Source organism: Paramormyrops kingsleyae, chromosome 2 (assembly GCF_048594095.1).
Source record: "Paramormyrops kingsleyae isolate MSU_618 chromosome 2, PKINGS_0.4, whole genome shotgun sequence".
In the NCBI taxonomy this organism is placed as follows: Eukaryota; Metazoa; Chordata; class Actinopteri; order Osteoglossiformes; family Mormyridae; genus Paramormyrops; species Paramormyrops kingsleyae.
Window position 1 is genome coordinate 23,104,810 of NC_132798.1, and position 19,211 is coordinate 23,124,020.

General features: G+C 41.5%; 2 protein-coding genes and 1 long non-coding RNA gene across 5 annotated transcripts in view; 1 reads left to right on the forward strand and 2 right to left on the reverse strand.

The window, feature by feature from the left end:
* vps13a (vacuolar protein sorting 13 homolog A) overlaps positions 1-5,206 on the reverse strand; it is a 50,020-nt gene extending 44,814 nt beyond the window's left edge. For 2 of the 3 annotated variants that reach the window (XM_023802878.2, XM_023802877.2), the window contains exon 1: positions 4,833-5,205. In XM_023802878.2, coding sequence (XP_023658646.1) covers positions 4,833-4,932 — 100 coding nt within the window. In that variant the 5' untranslated portion in view covers positions 4,933-5,205. Of the gene's footprint in view, positions 1-4,832 lie in introns of all 3 variants that reach the window. The other variant, XM_023802879.2, reaches the window with a different exon arrangement.
* LOC140585906 (uncharacterized) lies at positions 3,616-6,030 on the forward strand. Its single transcript, XR_011987848.1, has 2 exons — positions 3,616-3,935; positions 4,473-6,030. It is a non-coding gene; the product is annotated as an uncharacterized lncRNA (long non-coding RNA).
* Positions 6,031-7,909: 1,879 nt separating this feature from the next.
* LOC111839320 (C2 calcium-dependent domain-containing protein 4C) lies at positions 7,910-18,997 on the reverse strand. The gene is made up of 2 exons (XM_023803125.2): positions 18,968-18,997; positions 7,910-9,348 (listed from the first exon to the last, which is right to left on the reverse strand). The coding sequence occupies exons 1-2, from the start codon at positions 18,975-18,977 to the stop codon at positions 8,084-8,086; spliced, it is 1,275 nt and encodes a 424-aa protein (XP_023658893.2). The 5' UTR covers positions 18,978-18,997; the 3' UTR covers positions 7,910-8,083.
* Positions 18,998-19,211: the final 214 nt, after the last annotated feature.

Below are 19,211 nucleotides of genomic sequence, written 5' to 3' on the forward strand. Positions count from 1 at the left end.
TAAATTTTAAAGTAAATACTCATTTTCATATTTATGATGAATTGTCAATGTTTCCCAAGGTTATGAGGTTAGGGTCATCAGTTAGGGTCATCAGGGGTTCGTCTCTGTGATATTATTTCTTGCCAAATAATTTCTTTCAAGTTTAGTGCCCGAAGAGCAAAGTCCAAATCAAAAATATATAATGTTAGGAAGGCTAACTTCAATTGTATGAGATTAAAACTAGAAACCGTGAACTGGATGGAGTTAAATAACAAAACTGTTGAAGAGGCATGGGAATTTTTTAAAAGCACATTATTGCAAGTACAAGAGGACTTCATACCTGTTTCTAGCAAGAATAAATCTAGGAAATTGCAACCTAGGTGGTTTAATAGGGACATAAAGTATAAAGTAAGGAGGAAAAGGGCTTTGTTCCAGAGATGGAAAATAACTGATGATGACATAATAAAGCAAGAGTATCTAAATCTACAGGCTGAATTAAAAAATGACATTAGACGAGCTAAAAGGAATGTCGAAAGGAAGATCGCATTGGAGGCTAAGGATGACGTTAAAAGTTTCTTCCAGTATTTTAACTCTAAAAGAGCTCTAAAAGCTGAAATTACTAATCTGCAGGATAGTAAGGGTCTTATAATTGAAAACGACATTGACATAGTAAATGAGTTCAATGATAGTTTTGCACGGGTATTCACTGTCGAGGACACTAGTAACTTACCAGTTCTTATTACTAATTCAACATCGTCTATAACTAATATATATATAACTGAAGCTGATGTTTTGCAAAGCCTAGCTAAGCTCAAAATAAATAAATCACAGGGCCCTGATGGCATCTTACCTATAGTGTTAAAAGAGATGAGGGATATTATTTGCCGACCCTTAACATTACTGTTTCAAAAATCCTTATCTGAAGGTGTGGTACCTTCTGATTGGAAGCATGCCAACATAACGCCCATTTTCAAAAAAGGGGATAGAAGTAATTTGTCAAACTATAGGCCAATCAGTCTAACTTGTAAAGTTATGGAGGCTATAATCAAAGAGAAAATGGTAGATTACCTGGACTCAAATAACATTTTGAGGGATAGCCAGCATGGATTTAGGAGAGGTAGATCCTGTTTAACAAATCTGTTGGAGTTTTTTGAGGAAGCTACTCAGGAAGTTGATGATAAGAAGGCCTATGATGTCATCTATTTAGATTTCCAAAAGGCTTTTGATGTTGTTCCCCACAAGAGGCTCTCACTTAAACTCAAAGCGACAGGTATTTTAGGAACTGTAGCGACTTGGATTGATAACTGGTTAACGGATAGGAAGCAGCGAGTAGTTATAAGAGGCTCGATGTCACAGTGGGCCTGCGTTCATAGTGGGGTACCGCAGGGTTCAATTTTAGGACCACTTTTGTTCCTAATTTACATAAATGATATAGACACCAATATATACAGTAAACTAGTGAAATTTGCAGATGACACCAAGGTGGGTGGTGTAGCAGATACTGAACTAGCGGCTCAGCAGCTACAGCGGGATCTTAATTTAATTAGTGACTGGGCTGACACCTGGCAGATGAAATTTAACATAGACAAATGTAAGGTACTCCATGTAGGGAGCAGAAATATAAAGTACAGGTATTTTATGGGACCTACTGAAATAAAGGTAGCTGATTATGAGAAAGACCTTGGTGTGTATGTTGATGCTTCCATGTCTCATTCTCGCCAGTGTGGGGAAGCAATAAAAAAGGCCAATAGGATGTTGGGGTACATCTCCAGGTGTGTGGAGTTTAAGTCAAGGGAGGTAATGCTAAGATTATACAATTCCTTGGTGAGACCTCACCTAGAATATTGTGTACAGGTTTGGTCACCATATCTTAAAAAGGACATAGCGGCCTTAGAAAAGGTGCAGCGTAGGGCCACAAGAATGATTCCTGGTCTTAGAGGAATGTCATACGAGGAAAGGTTATTTGAGCTAAATCTGTTCAGCCTCAAGCAAAGGAGACTGAGGGGGGACATGATCCAGGTCTATAAGATTCTAACAGGTTTGGATGCTGTTCAACCGAATAGTTACTTCAGCATTAGTTCAAATACAAGAACTCGTGGCCATAGGTGGAAATTAGCGGGAGAACATTTCAAACTGGATTTAAGGAAGCACTTCTTTACACAGCGTGTAGTCAGAGTATGGAATAGTCTTCCTGATAACGTAGTGCAAGCTGAATCCTTGGGTTCCTTTAAATCAGAGCTAGATAAGATTTTAACAACTCTGAGCTATTAGTTAAGTTCTCCCCAAGCGAGCTCGATGGGCCGAATGGCCTCCTCTCGTTTGTATAGTTCTTATGTTCTTATGTTCTTATGTTCTTATATGAATAAAATGGCTCCTTGAATGGTAGATACACCACCTTCACAATAAAGGAAGTTCACTTTACTGACATGAATCCCCAAATTAATAATATTCAGAACAATGGTTTTCCATTACTTTTATTTGCTATTAAATAGTTTTAATGAAAGATTATGCTAAACTAATTGACAGGGTGTTTTATTGAGAGTTTCACCTTTTTTAAGCAAGTTGAATTAGTTGGATCAAAATTTTCAGGGTTCACAGATTCACATTGACTGACACAAAGAAATTAGCATCACGTCATTAACCCAAATGCTATGTACATAGTTGTTGTACTGTATTGTTCAGGGAATAATGACAAGGGGGAAAAGACTCTACATGTTCAGTAGAGATGCAACAATCAAAGGAACATTCTGGATTTATGTTTTTATATATATATTTTTTTTTTCAATCCGCGCAAGTCCACAGATGCGGAACCCATGGATACAAAGGGCCAACTGTATATCTTCCATATTCTACTACTTCGCAACACAAGAGCCAGTCAGAATCATAGGATATCACCAGGTCAGTGGGCTTGTGGGATCACAGTGAGGTTTGCAACACCAGTATTCAGAGGGAGAGTATATATTGCATAGTGTTCCCAGGTTTACTGGAAAAATACCTCGCTGCTCAAACTTCAAAAACTCATTACACCTTAAATGCACCAGTAAAAAAAAAATCCTGCCTCTATAAAGACATAAAAGTCATTTCAGTTATTCAATAACACAGTAAGACATCAAGCTTCGGCTTGCTTTCACACATATGAGAACAAATAATTCAAAAACAGAACAAATTACATAACGAGAATATGCAACACAAATACACACAAATAGACTGAACATTTAATAGGCCAAAATTAGCAGCCAGTAGTTTTTTTTCTCTTCTTTTCTGCCAGGATGATATCAGATCATTAAAACACTTTCGCTTGCAGTTTCGGTAAGGAGGTAACAGTGTATTGTCAATGTCATAATGCAGAGAATCTGTACTACACAACATTAGGTTCGAGGAATAAATCCCGATTCTTTTTATTCAAAAATACCCAGAATTTGGAGCCGTTCGTTTTGAGCTGTTGTTATATGCACCTGTAACGCGAGACAACTGCTACATGCTATGGATGCTGGAAGAACAGTAGTAACTACCTTTATGTGCAAGAGCTGTGGGGTTATCGTGACACTGGTGAAATGCCAAGACCACGCGTTACGTGCCATGCTGTCTGCTGACAATGTTGCTGGCAGTATGTTGTAGCAATCAGCTACAGTCTAAGGTGTGCACTGGTGAAGTAAAACAAGCCCTGAATCATCTCATTTAAAGATAGCACAAAGAAAAACAAACAAAACAAAACAAAAAAACAAGAAAACATTTCGGGACCAGGAATCACCAGAAAGAGTTTAGACAGGTAGGATCCTCCATGAACATCAACATCAAAGACACCCATTAGTACAGGGCCTGATATCTGTCAAATTTGATGCAAAAACCTTCAGTGGCGACACACATTCTGTTTCTGTTAAAAATGCAAGGAAAACCCCTCCTCGATGGATACTAAAAGAGAACTAGAAGGAAAAGGAACATCTGGAGGCGTTAAGGTTAGAAACCCCACACCGCAAATCCGACGCCCTGGTAAAGTGCAGTTACACGCTTACAGAGGATTGCAATGCGGGTGTGGATGTCCACCCAGAGTGATATCTGTCAGGTCTACTTAAGACGCCCAAAAGGAACTACAGCGTAAATACCTTATTTTTTGTACAGGGCTACACATTTGCATTTCTCCATGGGTATACAAACGTGTGAATCGAATGTGCTCGCAATATAAATGAAAAGGCGAAGAGCTAATATTACAATCTGACGGCGACGAGTTGCTATACTGATTTAAAAACTACCAACAGAGAGACATGTAGTACTCAAGACTGTCTCGTCGTAGCTAAACATGTTACATGTTGTATGAACGGTAACGACTTCATGAATCGCGGCACAGCCAAACTTATTTTCTAGGTCTTGCTTCGACTGCACTCGCTCAGTTTTACCCTGAAACTAAACAGCTGTTGTCTGTCAGTCTTTCTTCTGTCTTCACTGCCACAAGAAGAAGAAAAAATACAGTTTCCTTATTGTACTTCGGGATTCAGGTGGAGGGGGAAAGAAAAACGAGGATAGCGCCGTAATCGGAGATGAGAGCAGGCAGTGCTGAAAGCCGCGATACTGACAGCTCCGCACCGCCGATTGCGTGCTTCATGGAAACAAGAAGACGACCCTCAGTGACAGCTGCTTAATGACACCAGGCGCATAAGCGATTCGCATTTAAACGCATTTATATACAGGTATGTCTGTAAGTACATAGCGATGTAACTGTGTTATTACTCCCCCAGTAAAGGACCATCTGAAACACGCCTCATCGTTTGCTACCGACACTAATGAAGCTGCTTCCCAGTACAGAGAGTGATTTGCCCCACCTCCCCTTCACCCCGGACATTTCTAGAAGATTTTACCTCCCCAGATCCCCAGCTTGAGCTGCGAGCTGTCCAGGTTCACCACATAGTCCCCCAGAAAGCGGTTCAGCACGTCCACGACCAGCGTCTCGAACACCATGCTGCCGGCCTCCTTCACTCCTTAGTCACCATGTTGTCAATACAGTTTCAAACTATCTGCCAGTCTGCGGCCCCGTTTCCTGGAATAGGAAACTCTGCCGTCCCAGCGCCATCACCAGCCGGCCTCAGATCGGCGGACGTGCACACAGCTCTGACCGCGTGCGAGATGGGCGGTGTGTCTGTATCTGATCCGGGGTCGGTTCTGCGGGACAGTCGGTGTGCCGGAACTGAATAGGAGGCGCTCCCGTGAGCCATGCCGGGATGGCGGAGCCCTCATAAACTGCGCCGGAATACTCACGAAAAAGCTCTTTTACTTCACAAATCATTCATTCTTTCTTGTATGTTACCCAAAAAAATATATACATTTCGGGAAGCGGTTCTCGGTCAATGAACTACAAAAGTGCTAAAATACAAAATTACTTTCAGTACCATCGGTTTTAGGTTCGTCTCCGCTTTTTGCCGGGAAATCGATAACTTGATCGATTTAAATGTGGGGTACAACTTTAAAAACGGTGAGATTTCATGTTAATAAATATTAATTTTAATATTTGGTGCAGGATAGTAGTAATTAATGCAATTCAATTGCCACGAAGGCCAAACTATATATATATTTTGACGATATATTGAATGTGATGTCTGGCTTGGTCCGGACTTCTCCGATTTTTGCTTTGTTCAGTCAGAATACTTTCTGTGTGCATATTTGCTTCGCTTTTAACGTGTATAAAGTACTGAAAACCGGTGTTCTGACAAAACATCCTACCTATCGAGACGTGCTATCGAGCCTTTCTGCGCATGTGCAGTTCCACCGTTTTGGGATTAGGGTTAGGTTTAGGGTTAAGGTAAGAGTTTTAGGGGTTTTTGGGGGGTTAGGGTTAGGGCTATCGATTAGCACTACGGTAGGATGTTTTGATAAAGTAGGACGTTTTGTCGGAACACCGTCATACCATTTAATGTAAAACTTTTCCTTAAAGGGTAATCTTGAGTGAGATTTCGGTTTGGGAAGAGATAGCAGTCCAAGTTGAGAAATTTATGGTTGTCTAAATGCTGCCTTTGGCGAAAGAGGCGCTTGAATAATTAATAATAAAGAACTTAAAACATATTTCTGAGTACTTGACTGCTTTTATAGTATATTTAACCCAAGTTACAAGCAAAGGTATACATTTTACCATTTTTTCTGAGTGTGCACTGTCTAGAACAGGGAGTGTGAACTGCATTTCGGTTGGGATGCAGACTGTGTTCCAGTTGGTGGCCACTGGTCTACAATACGTGTTCCAGAATTGACACAGTAATCCATTGTTGAGCATTGCTATGTAGGAGCAGTAATCTACTGTTTCTTTGCATTGCCCATATCAGTATTCCAACTCTTTGCTAAGTCTTGTCAACAATCAAGTAAATGTTTGATGTATTTATATATAGAGTGGCAGTTGTGGTTCAGTTTCTTGGAGTACTCTGGTATTGTCATAACTTTCCCACAGTGGGTGTGTATGCCTGCGATAGACTGGCAGCTCTTTCAGGGTGTGTCTATGCCTTATACTCTTCACCATTTGGAATAGACCCCAGGACCCACTGCCAGCCTGGAGTATGAAAAATAATCTACTGTTTCTATTAGTCAGAAAGTCCATTGGACAAATAAGCCAATCACAGTCAAATATAATATTGGAAGGAACAATACATGGAAGACATGCCTGTGACAAGAATAATTGGTTAATTTAATTCTTGACATGGTCGTGGGCTTGCTGTTCATACTGAGACAGGTTGGTAAAAATGTCTCCACTAAAGCATTGTTTTTCGGATGAACCATTTTTTCTTAAGATTAGCATGCTCCTGCTTTTTACAAGAACTGAGAATCTGGACTTTGCTGCAGCCTTTTTTATTTCAATATCAATTACAGTGAAAACATCAGCACAGCAATATGTATAGTTAATGTAGAAGTATATTTGTTTTGTCTTATAATTACCAGTTTGCTTTTCCATTCTGTCCTTCCTGTTCATTTGAGCTTTAGAACTATTTAATATTAGTAATGCTGTAGTGAAAATGAAGTTGTATTTTCCCCTTGGAAAATTTACAATTACTATTTGTTATGCCTCATATTTTTTTGTGTACCTGGTGCAAATTCCAACTGCTCTGAGTATTACAACTACTAACCAGAAGATGCACTAGTACAGCTATTATACTATACTATACTGTACTGTACTGTACTGTACTATACTATACTATTAAATAAAGGTATAGTTCAGATTTAATGATCACTGTATTTTGTTATATTCCTCATCCACCAGCAGATGGAGTTAATCTATCCATCTTTCAGTTGCTTATCCAGTAGAGCTGACCTGAATGCAAGGTGGCCCAAGCTATTGTTGCTGGCCCATATCAAAAAATCTTTTTTTTTTTTTTTATAAATAATACATATACTGTAAAATCTAGCAAGTCTCTTATTATAGTTTTTTGGGGCTAATAATCGTTAAGAAATGTCCCCTGCCTACATGGTGAAGCTCAGATTTGGAGGGTCACTGGAGGGTCACTGGAGGACCCTGGAGCTGGCAGCAGAGAGCTGAAGGTAGGCGTCACCCTGAATGAGATCCCAGGCAGATGGAGTCAAACTGAATGGATTTTTTTTGTTATTTAATCAGTGCAAATTTAAATTACAATGCTTGTGAGTTGTAAGTCTAGTTCTGTGACTTCTGCTTCAAGCTGCCTGTATATGTATCACAGTCCAATTCAGCTGCATGTTCTGAGAGGTTTCTACAAAGTTTAGACTTAGTTTTATTTGAAAAAGGTCCAAGTTCAAATAGAAGCCTTTTTCATTTTCCTTATTTTTGATATTTCACATCTACCTTTTAAAATGACACATCACTAAACTAAGATTCAACAAATAACAGTGAAACACCAAGTGTGATTGTGTAAATCAGTCTAGCGGTCTAATAGTCCCAGGAGTTAGCCACACTGTGAAACATGAAATTTCCATGCATATAGAAATTTGTCTTTGAAATACATATGCTACCAGTGAATCTAATATTCTGACATATTAACATTTTTTTCTGTAATTGTAAGAAAAATGTTTCCATCTCTGTGTGTTCTTGGGAGGGCATTCATTACTTGGCTTGTTTCTAATCTGTTTGAAAAGTAGATTAACATGCAATTATAGTATCGATTTACAAAGGCAGTAATTGTGAGAGTGGTTTGGAGATCACTCCCAGCACGGTGTCCCGTTTGAGGCTGGAGGCCTTGTCCAGGACCTTCAGCCGGAGGTACAGACTGTGGAAGCAGTCGTCTGTGAGCTCAGTGAAGAAAAAGTCCTCGTTAAAAACGGGATTCCTGCAGTTCCTGATGGTGGCGCTATTCTGCCGCTGGTGCTTGCCCGGGGTCAGACACAGGCTGACGAAGCAGTGGACCAGCCGGCCATCGTGGGTGTCGTCGTGCAGATCTTCCACGGACACCACGCGAACACGCAGCGTGGCTCCAGGGGAACTGCGCTCCGCAGACAGACGAACGCGGCCCCGACCTAAGAGTGGCAGCACGTGCTCCCTTTGCAGGCGTTCCTGGCAGTGCAGCATGTCCAGCGGGTACAGCACAGGAGGACACAAGTAGATACCGAGGTGGGGGGGGCACCCAGGTGTCTCTCCAGGACTGAAGGCGGGGAGAGCTTCATCCACTCTGAGGTTCTGCTTGGAGGTGGAGAGGGGTGACAGGCCAAGGTGACTATCTTGTTCCAACAACTTAAAGAGCATGGATCCAGATAGCGAGCGTGTTAGCCCTGGGGAGTCGTGGGGGGAGGAGTCGTTGGAGGAGGGCGTGTCTGTCTCTATGCTACCCTGCTCTGGGAGTACCTTGCAGTTGGAGATCAGCTGCAACCTGGACGGGGACTGATATAGACCCAGGGAGTAGCTGGGCGGCCGAGAGTGGAACAGGGACTCTTTGCGGCGTGTGTTGGGGCTTTCGTACAGGCCGGTCAGACCATAGTACTCCCTGGAATGCAGCGGCTGTTTCAGGAACGTTCTACCATCCAATGGTTTGCCAGCTGTTTGGCCTTTGGGTGCTTTGTCTCCATGACATGCTGACTCCACCTCTGTGTTATGCTGATTAGGTTGGGGTGTGACAGCACCGTCCCCAAGTCGGTAGCTCTCTGCTTGCACATGTCTCAAGTTCCTGACCTGGAGCCCACGCTCAAGGGACTCAGGTTTGTGCTTAGTCAGGTTGCACCCTGCATTGTTGGCCAACCTCCTGGACAGCCTGGGTGGGATAAAGAAGTCTGGGATTTTGTCCGGTGTCAGAACATTGCTGGGCAGCTTCCTCGAGAGGCTGCTCTGTGCCGAGATTCTTTCATGTACCTCTAGGCTTTCACTGAACCAGAAGGGAAGGTTCTCCATGCCCTCTCGAATTTTTTCGAGAAGCCACATTGTGTCACTCGCACTTAATTCTGCAAGAAAAGTTTTACAATGTATTGTTATCTATGAAGTTCAATTGCATTCTATTATGTACAAGGAACAACCTTTAATTTCAAAAACACTCCACAGTGGATTATTTTATTCATATTAAACATCATATCAAACACCAACCATGTATGCTGTCTGTAATATAGGGTTGATATGCACTCTGTACAAAAGTATTGGGACATATGGCCATTACACTTACAGGAACTTTTATGACATCTCATTCTAAATCCATAGACATCAATGTGGAGTGCCCCCCCCCCCCCCCCCCCCTTTGCAGCTATAAGAACTACCACTCTTCTGGGAATGTTTTGCTCAAGATTTTGGAGTGTGTCTGTGGACATTTTTGGCCATTCATCCAGAAGAGCATTTGTGTGGTCAGGCACTGATGTTGGACATGAAGGCCTGGCTCACAATCTCCATTCTAGTTCATCCCGAAGTTGTTCACTGGGGTTGAGGTCAGGGCTCTGTGTGGGCCAGTCAAGTTCTTCCACACCAAACTCATCCAACCATGCTATTATGGACTTTGCTTTGTGCACTGGTTCACAATATTTTGGAACAGAAAAAGTCCTTCCCCTAACTGTTACAACAAAGTTGGAAGCACAGGGATGTCCAAAATGTCTTGGAATGCTGAAGCATTAAATGTTCTCTTCACTGTAACTAAGGGACCTGGCCCAACCCCTGAAAAACAACCCTTATCTCTCCTCCACCAAACTTTACAGTTGCCATAACGCAGTCACACAGGTAACATTCTCCTGGTATCTGCCAAACCCAGACTCGTCCATCAGATTGCCAGACAGAGAAGCGTGATTCATTACTCCACAAAACACATTTCCACTGCTCCAGAGTCCAGTGGCGCTGTGCTTTACACCACTCCATCCAAAGGTTGACATTGCACTTGGTGATGTGAAGCTTGCATGCATCTGCTTGGTCAAGAAAGCTCCCAGCACACAGTTTTTGTGCTGGAGTTAATGCCAGGGGACGTTCAGAACACTGTAGTTACTGAGTCGTCAAAGCACTGGCGACATTTATGCATTATGTACCCCAGCACTCGGCGACTCCGCTCTTTACGTGGTCTGCCATTCCCTAAATGCTTCCACTTTGCAATAATTCCACTTTCAGTTGACCATGGAATATCTAGCAGGTATGAAATTTCACAAACTGACCTGCCAAAGTGGTATCACATGACAGTACTGCATTTGAACTCCCTGAGCTTTTCAGAACAACTCATTATTTCACAAATGTTCATAAACTTGACTGCATGCCTTGGTGCTTAATTTTATGCACCTGTGCCAATGGGTCTGAATGAAACACCTGAATTCAATGAATAAGAGCACATCAGGGCATTTATACAAGGGGTGTCCCAATACTTTTGTCCATACAGTTTATATTATATAAAAAAAATGTGGTTTTGATTGGATTCCTTAACAGTGACTTAATACTCCCATTATGCAGTATGTTGTCAAGTTTATCAGAGTGGAGTATGAGATGCTCAGTTATCCGTGAGGTGTGCTTTTGAGAAACCCTTAGCAAAGTGATGTAGTTCAATATAGACGTATTACAATATTCCACTGTTAAATATCAACCATGATACAGTAAACTAGGGCAATACACTGACCAATAACTATATACCCAATGCTAAGAAAGTAATAACAGTTAAAACAATAAAGGTTAGGACTTTCCATATATTAAATGTCTATTAACTAACAAATTATAATGAATCTCTATGTAGGTAACACAGCACACATTTGAGTCTTTACCAGATGTATTAAAAGCATAGCGCCTACCTTCCAATGTGACTTCTGTAGTATCTAGGTTGGTGACAGGTGTGTGATTGGTGGTCATTGCTGCCAGAGTGAGAGTGAGTGACGTTTTTTTAAAAGCAGGACTGGTCCCAGCGCCTCCGGCCAATCAGGGGATTGACGTTTACCGCCTCCCGTAGCCCCACGCGTTGTATTTGGGGGTGGCAGCTCAAAATGGACTTTCCACCAATAGCAGTTACTTTGGGTCTTCGATTAAGCAGTTTGATTTTCCATTCCTTCTACTCTATTGCCGGGTGGGGGAGGGGGATCTTCTTTTGTTATGGTGAACAGGCTTTAGATTGTTTCCACAGGCCAGAGGCTGGTGTGAGCAGGTAGCATGTGACAGGAAGGCCACCTGGACTGGAGGGCAATGGCATCTCTCACCTTGCATATTTTAGAAGGATTTTTCCTCATTAGCAAACGTTCTGGAATGTGTGTGGCAGGTGCGTGGGTGGCAGGGCACGGTAAAAACAAGCACTGCTGTTTAGAAGTCTTTATTCTAAAAATAAAGGTGGAGATGACGTTCACCCTCTCAGGCTGACTCCATATCAAAGACCTTCAAAGAGACTCTTTCACCCTGACCTGTTCAAAGACAGACCTTTGAATGAACTCACATAACCTTCACAGTTCAAGGTAACACCCAGTACATCTGCAGGTGCTTTTTCCGCTACAGACATAAGTCAAGAGCATTTAAGTAAGATATACTCTAAAGTTAACGTAGGATTAAGTACAATTTGTGAATAGCAATAACATTAATTAGCCTCGTTGCTGTTTATAGCTGCAGTTATTGGTAACAGAAATGACAAAAATGTAATTTGTGTATCTGTGACAGATTAGCAAGTACTTAATTGGCCAGAGAGGCTGCCAGAAATTTTTGAAAATGTTTAAATGCTCAGTAATTTGCACATATATTTCTTTCAAGGGTGAAAGGCTTTTAGTTTTCTTTTGAGGCAACTTTTTCTGTATCATAAATTATTGCATATTGTGTTATTCCCTATTCCTTGTTGTAAAATGCTTGTATTTTTTTCTTTATCCAAGGAGACAACTTACATTTCACCAAGTAGTGTACTGCATGGAATATAAATTTTATCATATCCTTTCCGTAATATGTGACAATTGAATTGTTCCAGATTTGAAGGGTTTCTGAAAAAGCTATTCACATCAAATTTACATGTAAATATGGCAGTGATGTTGATAATGAGACTTGTGTGCAGAGTCTCAATACATCATTGTGATGGTGTCACAAACAAAACGATTTCCAGTGACCTCTCATCTGGAAACAGTAGTTTTTATTGTACATGCAACATATATTTAAACAAGCACGTATTTGTAGGTGGTATGGTGGCTCAGTGGGTAGCGCTGTTGCCTCATGCCTCTACAGCTGGGGTTTGAATATCACCCCCAATCTCTGTGCACGGGGGGGGGGACATGCTGGATGAACTTTAAAAAAATGTAAGTAATCAGTCACATGAAATATTTGACGTTGACTCAAGGTAAAAAATCTTAATCAGATTAACTTGTTAAAAAAAATCAGATTCAACCATGAACATGAATTAGAAAACTGAGTTTCAGTGAACAAACAAATCTTTTTCAAGTATTGGAATTAGAAAAAAACACATTGAATGAACAGCAGCTTTGTTTTAGGCTGGTTTTCAGTGTTTGTGGGTCTGCTGCTTTTGGATTTGTGGGAGTTTCATCCCACAATCCAAAAACATATAATTAGTGACATGGTGAGTGTCTGTAGGGGTGGGCTGGCAACAAAAAGCATCTCAGCAATTGATTGGAGCGTGGGGTTCCCCTTGGATTATGTTGATCACAATCAACCAGATGGCCACCAATAAAATACAGTATTATCCATTAATCACCTCTGGCGATCTACCTGAAAACATGCCGGGATCGACGACGGGTTTGGCACCCCTGGTGTACAGGCTATATATAATGCCGAAAAAAGACGAGCCCTTACAAGACCACCGGGAACATTTCTGAAATTCCTGATGGCCAGTCCGTGCCTGGTGTATGCCCTGATGTGCTGGCATCCTCCGCTTCCTACGGCAGACTGTATGGTCATGATACCGTAAGTAATTATGGGAAAGCAGCGGAAATACACAGTGGAACAAATTCATTGTCATTTCTCAAGTCACCATTATATGTTGCAGTTTTAACTTTAATTTTCAGTGAAAAGTCAGAGCATCTTGTTGAGGACAGAGTAACAGTTTTATGACAACGGATCGCATAACTCCTGTTAATTGGACAGTGACATCTAGTGGTACCAGTACCCATCTACCTAATAAGTATTCTTCTGTGCCATATAAGTCAATGTGTTCTCATTGATTAAATGTGCTGTCTTTTCAATTAAGATTCTTCATGATCATAATATTTCACTGAGATGGTATAATGTTCAATTTACCCTGGTGTTCTTGAAAAGACCTTTTTGGAGATTGCAAGTTTTTAATTTTGTCACTAAGGGGCACTATATGACAAATTTTAAATTACTAAACGACAGTGACTGTTAAGCTTTTTGTGGACAATAATCAATCAACAATACTGATGTTTCACAAATATGAAGGAAATTTACAATTTCAAATGCACCCATGCAGTCTACATAGTGACTATTTGAAAAATAGGTGTCTGTTCTAGTGTCCTGAAATAATTTTGCCAGACTGGCTTCCACATTTTTCTCATCTAAAATAACTGTGTAGCAATAAATCAAAAGATTCAGAGCCCAGGTTAATTTTAAAAAATGTTCTGCAGTGTTTTATAGATATGAATTATATCTGATGCATGGGTGTAAATTATGGGGGAATGGGGAGTTGTAACCCCCCTGTAATCAAAATCAGGCAATACACTCTCCCCTGGACCCCCTTAAACGGGTGATGACATCAACCCCGCCCACCTGTGCTCAACCCAAAATTATGCCCTTGATCTGATGCAGAAGATACTGACAAATTGAAATTAAATCTTGCACAGTTTTAATCCTCCCAGATTTACGTAGACCTACCATGACTCTGATGTTCCCCCGAAATTTAGTTTGCTTGCACACAAATGTTTTTCTTCTCACTGTTCCTAGACTATGAATCTATCAACCTAATTATGTGTTTTGACCAATTAAGGTAATTTCTTGATTGATATTACTACTCAGGTCCAAGCACCAGTCTTTTTCTTTGTCTCTGACAAAATCATGTTTGTCTAATTAAAAAACAGCCAAAATTAAGATGTTCTGGGGAGCAGTGCAGTCATTGGGTTTATGTAGGGAGAGCTGTGATGAATATGGAGCAGTGGCCATCGAAGTTGGGGTCAGGCGCCATTTTGCAGGAGTTAAGACAGACTTTATTGCTCCAATAAAACCTGAGTGCCTCCTCTAATGGAAAGATAAATGGTCTGGGAGTCAGCAGAGGAGCCCTTCCTTGACTGTTGCCAATGCAACATTAAAGTTAAAGAACGAGCAGCTTGTGCCTGCCTGCCCTGAGCATTCTGGGAAGAGGACTGGAGGACCGGGCAGCTCCACCGGGTGCAGGTCGCCCTATATTTCCCGAGGCATCAAACTGCCAAAGAAGTTTTAAGTTTTCCAAAGTGAGCTAGCATCTGCCGGGAGGAGCCCATACAAGGCCACCAGTGGCTGTACGGGTGGTGTGGAGTATAAAGTGACAGAAGAGGCCGTCTGAGGCTGTTTTCATGTGGTCAAAGACCTTAGAACCTCCCATAATGCTGCCGTGTGATAAATACCTGCCCTCTGTCCCGCCGCTTCCTACAGACTTTGACAGATAAAAATTGACGTCATTAGCAAACTTCTGAGGTGATGGCAAGTCGGGTTACAAATCATCCTCCAGTTTCATGCCTGTCCTCCACATGCACTGTAGTTCACTTCCTTTTGCCGTTGGCACTTTCAATTTTTTTGTGTGTTTTTTGAATGAGCAGGTATGAAGCACAGACTATCACATGGTCATTAATTACGAAATGCTTCTGAACTAGGTATGACTTTGATTAGCTAGGTATGTGCATGATTTTAGATGTAAGTGCTATTTTATAGCACATTATCTATCTATCTATTTATCTATCTATCTAGCTATCTATCTATTTTTAGCTATCTGTAAATTCATGCATAAATAAATATTGTACTTCTCGTCTTTCATGCCAAAGGCAGTGGCCCTAACTGAGAGCCAACGCCCCTTAGTGAGCGTCCTAAGATGGCTGCAATACAAGGTTTACATTTCATTTGCATTTCACAATTTACATACTACATAAACATTTTTCTTATCATGGCACAGTGGTGCAGTGGTTGGCACTGCAGCCTCACACCTCTGGGACCAGGCTTCAAGTCTCCAGCCCAGCTTTGCGTTTGTGGAGTTTGCATGTTCTGCCCGTGTCATTGTGCGGTTTTCTCTGGGTTCTCCGGACCCCCAAGTTTCCAACACATGCTATGGTGAATTGGAGCTGCCAAATTGTCCATATGTATGTCTGCGTTGTGATGGGTTGGTACCCTGTCCTGGGTTGTTCCCTGCCTTGCACCTGTATCTTCCAGGATAGCCTTCATATGATAGGTGGGTATCGAATATGGATGGATGGCATATCATTGTGTCATAAGTTCTCTATACTTCCACTTGGACTCAAATCCCTTTTTGACATTTCTGTGGATGCAGTCCTCAATCCTGTTCAAACTTTTTATCGCAGACCAACAGAGACGGAGATTTCAGGTCCAGGGAGTACAAATCCAGACCAAGAATTTGTTCCAACCAACCAGTTGACTACTCTGTGACAGTGACTCTTTATACTCAGCTGATTGGTTGAAACAAAATCTTGGTCTGGATTTGTACTCTCTGGACCTGAAATCTCCACCTCCACAAACCAACATCTGTGGTTCCTACTGTGGATCCTTGATTACTGTAAGTGATATTTCCTTTTAACCGTAACCCTTTGCTTCCTACGTAGCAAAATATTTCAACCCTAAGGAATGAAAGTTTTCGCTTCAGATTGTTTTAAAGGAAAATTCCTTTGATGTAGGTTTCTTGAAATCGTGTATTTTCCATCAGTCCATCTATCCACCTATATATCATCTTTCCAAATCACTATCCAGTGCAGGGTCGTTGTGAGAGACGGACTAGCATCCCATCTGTGGTGTCACCTGTAGCCTGCTTACTGGGATAAACTGCAGGCTCTCCATGCGGCGTGGTTATGAAAGATTAATAAATGATGTCGCAAGTCAAGCCATATGCAAGATTAAAACAGAAAACATGAACTTCTATGAATAGATGGATTTCAGCTATTACATACTTTTATGTCAGTTATATCGAGTGAGTGAATTTGGCACCTGAAGGGTAATCCGTCAAAAATTTTACGCGGAAATTGAAAATGGTTTAAAAGTCACTTTTACTGTAATAACGGTATTTTCCATTAGGGGCTATGGTTGGATTAAGCTGAAAATGAGCTCTGTAAGAGGTCCTTGTTAGAGGACAGCCTATAACAATTCAAACATGCTGATGTCGCGTTAAGCGCCGACCTCGGCTCCGTGAATCAACCAAACGAGCTGTGGTCTCTCTCACCGCCAAAGAGAATCACTGTCAGTGCCGAGGCCCGGCAGGTGACCTCCAGTTTAACGGGACCGCTTGACAGCTTCGTTCTGTCCATTTCATTTAATGCATATCATATGCGTTTTTTATGGGCGCGCCACCGTCAGGACACTGAACCGACGGGGGCTGGAGACACTTGCCAGCAGTTACAGGAAATGAAACTGCCAGGCGATTAGCGGTACAGCCGAACCCCAAACCGGAACCAGTGCTGAATCACAAGACAGGACGATCCACTTGTCGCCCTTGATGCACTGTTACTAGTCATTGCTTTTTTTGTTGAAAATCTCTGTGGGCATAGCCCGGGACAGGCGATATTAGGATCAGATACAGACTTGGCTTATTCAAAGAGGTAAACGAATAAGTGACTTTAAGTCTCCTTTTAATGGTCACAGGCTTGTTTGTTTACAGGGCAGTCAGCGATGTATAGGCTATTATATAGTCCTAATTAAGTAATGATTTGTCTGTTAGCATTGAAACGGATACTTAAATGGCGCATATACGTATGTTATTTTCATAATAAAGATAATTAGAATTGTTATTGCTGCATTTGACAAGTTTCCCTCTTCATTCCGGTTCTGTTTTGGGCCTATATATAGGCTACCTTGTAAGTTTTATTTTTGTTTAGATACAGAATTAATAAAGAGCAATCAAAACAGTATTCATACTTTTTACAGTAGTTGTCTAGTGTCGGACGCACAATAGCCTATAAAATAAGAAATTATGAATACTGGATTAAAATTTTCGCGTTGGAAAATAGACGGATGGATGGATGAGTGTTGTTTTTGACAAGCTATCTGAATTCGTGTCTTATGTCGTAAAAATGGATATAGTAACATCAGTAAAAACTTGGTCTGAATCCGTACATAGTGACAGTCAATTTTTCACTGGTAATGACAGATTAAGTTACGGTCTTTTCCATTTCAGTGTCTATAAAAACACAAAGATCCTAGTTAAATTGTCCATTATCTTAATTACGCAATTACCGACTTTGAACTGTTTCTGCCGAAAGTAAAACCCATTTTCAAAGGTTCGGCATGGTCATGAAGTGTCTGTTCATGCGGCTGTGCCAATCTTTCCGAATTAAGCCATGAATCTATCAGTACAATTATGTGTTTTAAGCAATTAAGGTAATTTCTCGAATGATATTACCAATCAGTACTAAATTTACAGCCAGAGCCATACAATAGAATATTACGGTAGCTTTTTTTTTATTAACCATCTTATACAGACCTCTGGTAACACGCGGGAATTAATGAATTAAGCACTTCATTAAGACAGCGTGCTCTTGTTGGTCGTCGGGAAACCTGTAGAATTTGCCGCAGAAGACCTCTCTGAGTCCCTGTAATTGGTATTAATGTCTTATCTCAGATTCCGCAGAGCAGAAGATTCAGAAAGATGCGATTTCATAACCTCATATTTTATTCATTCTCACCCATGTGTCGTTCGTGTTTTAAAAATATCTTCATGAAATCAATGTCCTTTGTTTATGAGTCTATAGTAGGCCTACTTCTTTCGCTTTTGGACTCATCACATTATAGATTAAAAAAATATTATAGGCCTATTTACTATTATCACAATGTGCAGATAAAGTTACGTGCATATAGTAAGTACATAGAATGCATGCTTAAATTAGGCTACTCCTTGTATTTGCTGATGTTTTCTATAAATTCCCTGCCTGTACGCTTGTGCCCGTAATCTTAAATAGCCGTTGCAGCAATGATGGGAATCCCCACGTGACTGCCCACGCAGCTGTGGAAACGCCGGTGTGTATCGGTGTGTGATTCTGTTGTGGACAGCAGCCAGGTAAGCAGGCGGCTGGGTCGCGTGTCAAACAAGCTCCTTTGGGACCTTTAATAAACTGTGTTTGTGCCAAGCCCCAGAGGCAGGATTCCTTCTGTTACTAGTACGCCTGTTACAGTAAACGTGTAGCAAACATGCAGCGAAGTAAAACGAAGGCGGCGATTTGGAGGAATTGAATTAAATGTACGATAAAGTTCTGTTCCAAAGCTGGATGTGCGTTCTGCCTCGCTTGCGTAAACAGTTCCTTCTCCAGCGCACACACGCGCTAATGGCTGTTTAAGAGGACAAACTGGGGAACATGTTTCACGTGTTTGATCCCCCACCGCCAGATGCGGGATTAACGTGAGCAGATCCTGAAAATGAATGATGACCCTAGAGTGATGCAATGTCTCAGAGCATTAACAGGCCGGGTCTCCTTGTGCTGGCGGGGACTGACTCACCTTTGCTCATTGATCCCACCTCTGCTCTTGGCCCTGTGTGGCAGGGAACCCTCAGAACAGCGGTTGACAAAGAATTCATTAAACCCAAATGCAGGCTGGGATCGGTAACGTCCCAAACATGGCAGAACTGCGCCCTATCATCCATCAGTATTATTAGTAAGGATAGGTCTCTCAGCCCTGCGCTGCAACTTGCAAGTTCCTTCACTGCATGTGCAAATCAGAATGTACATCATTTAGCAAGATA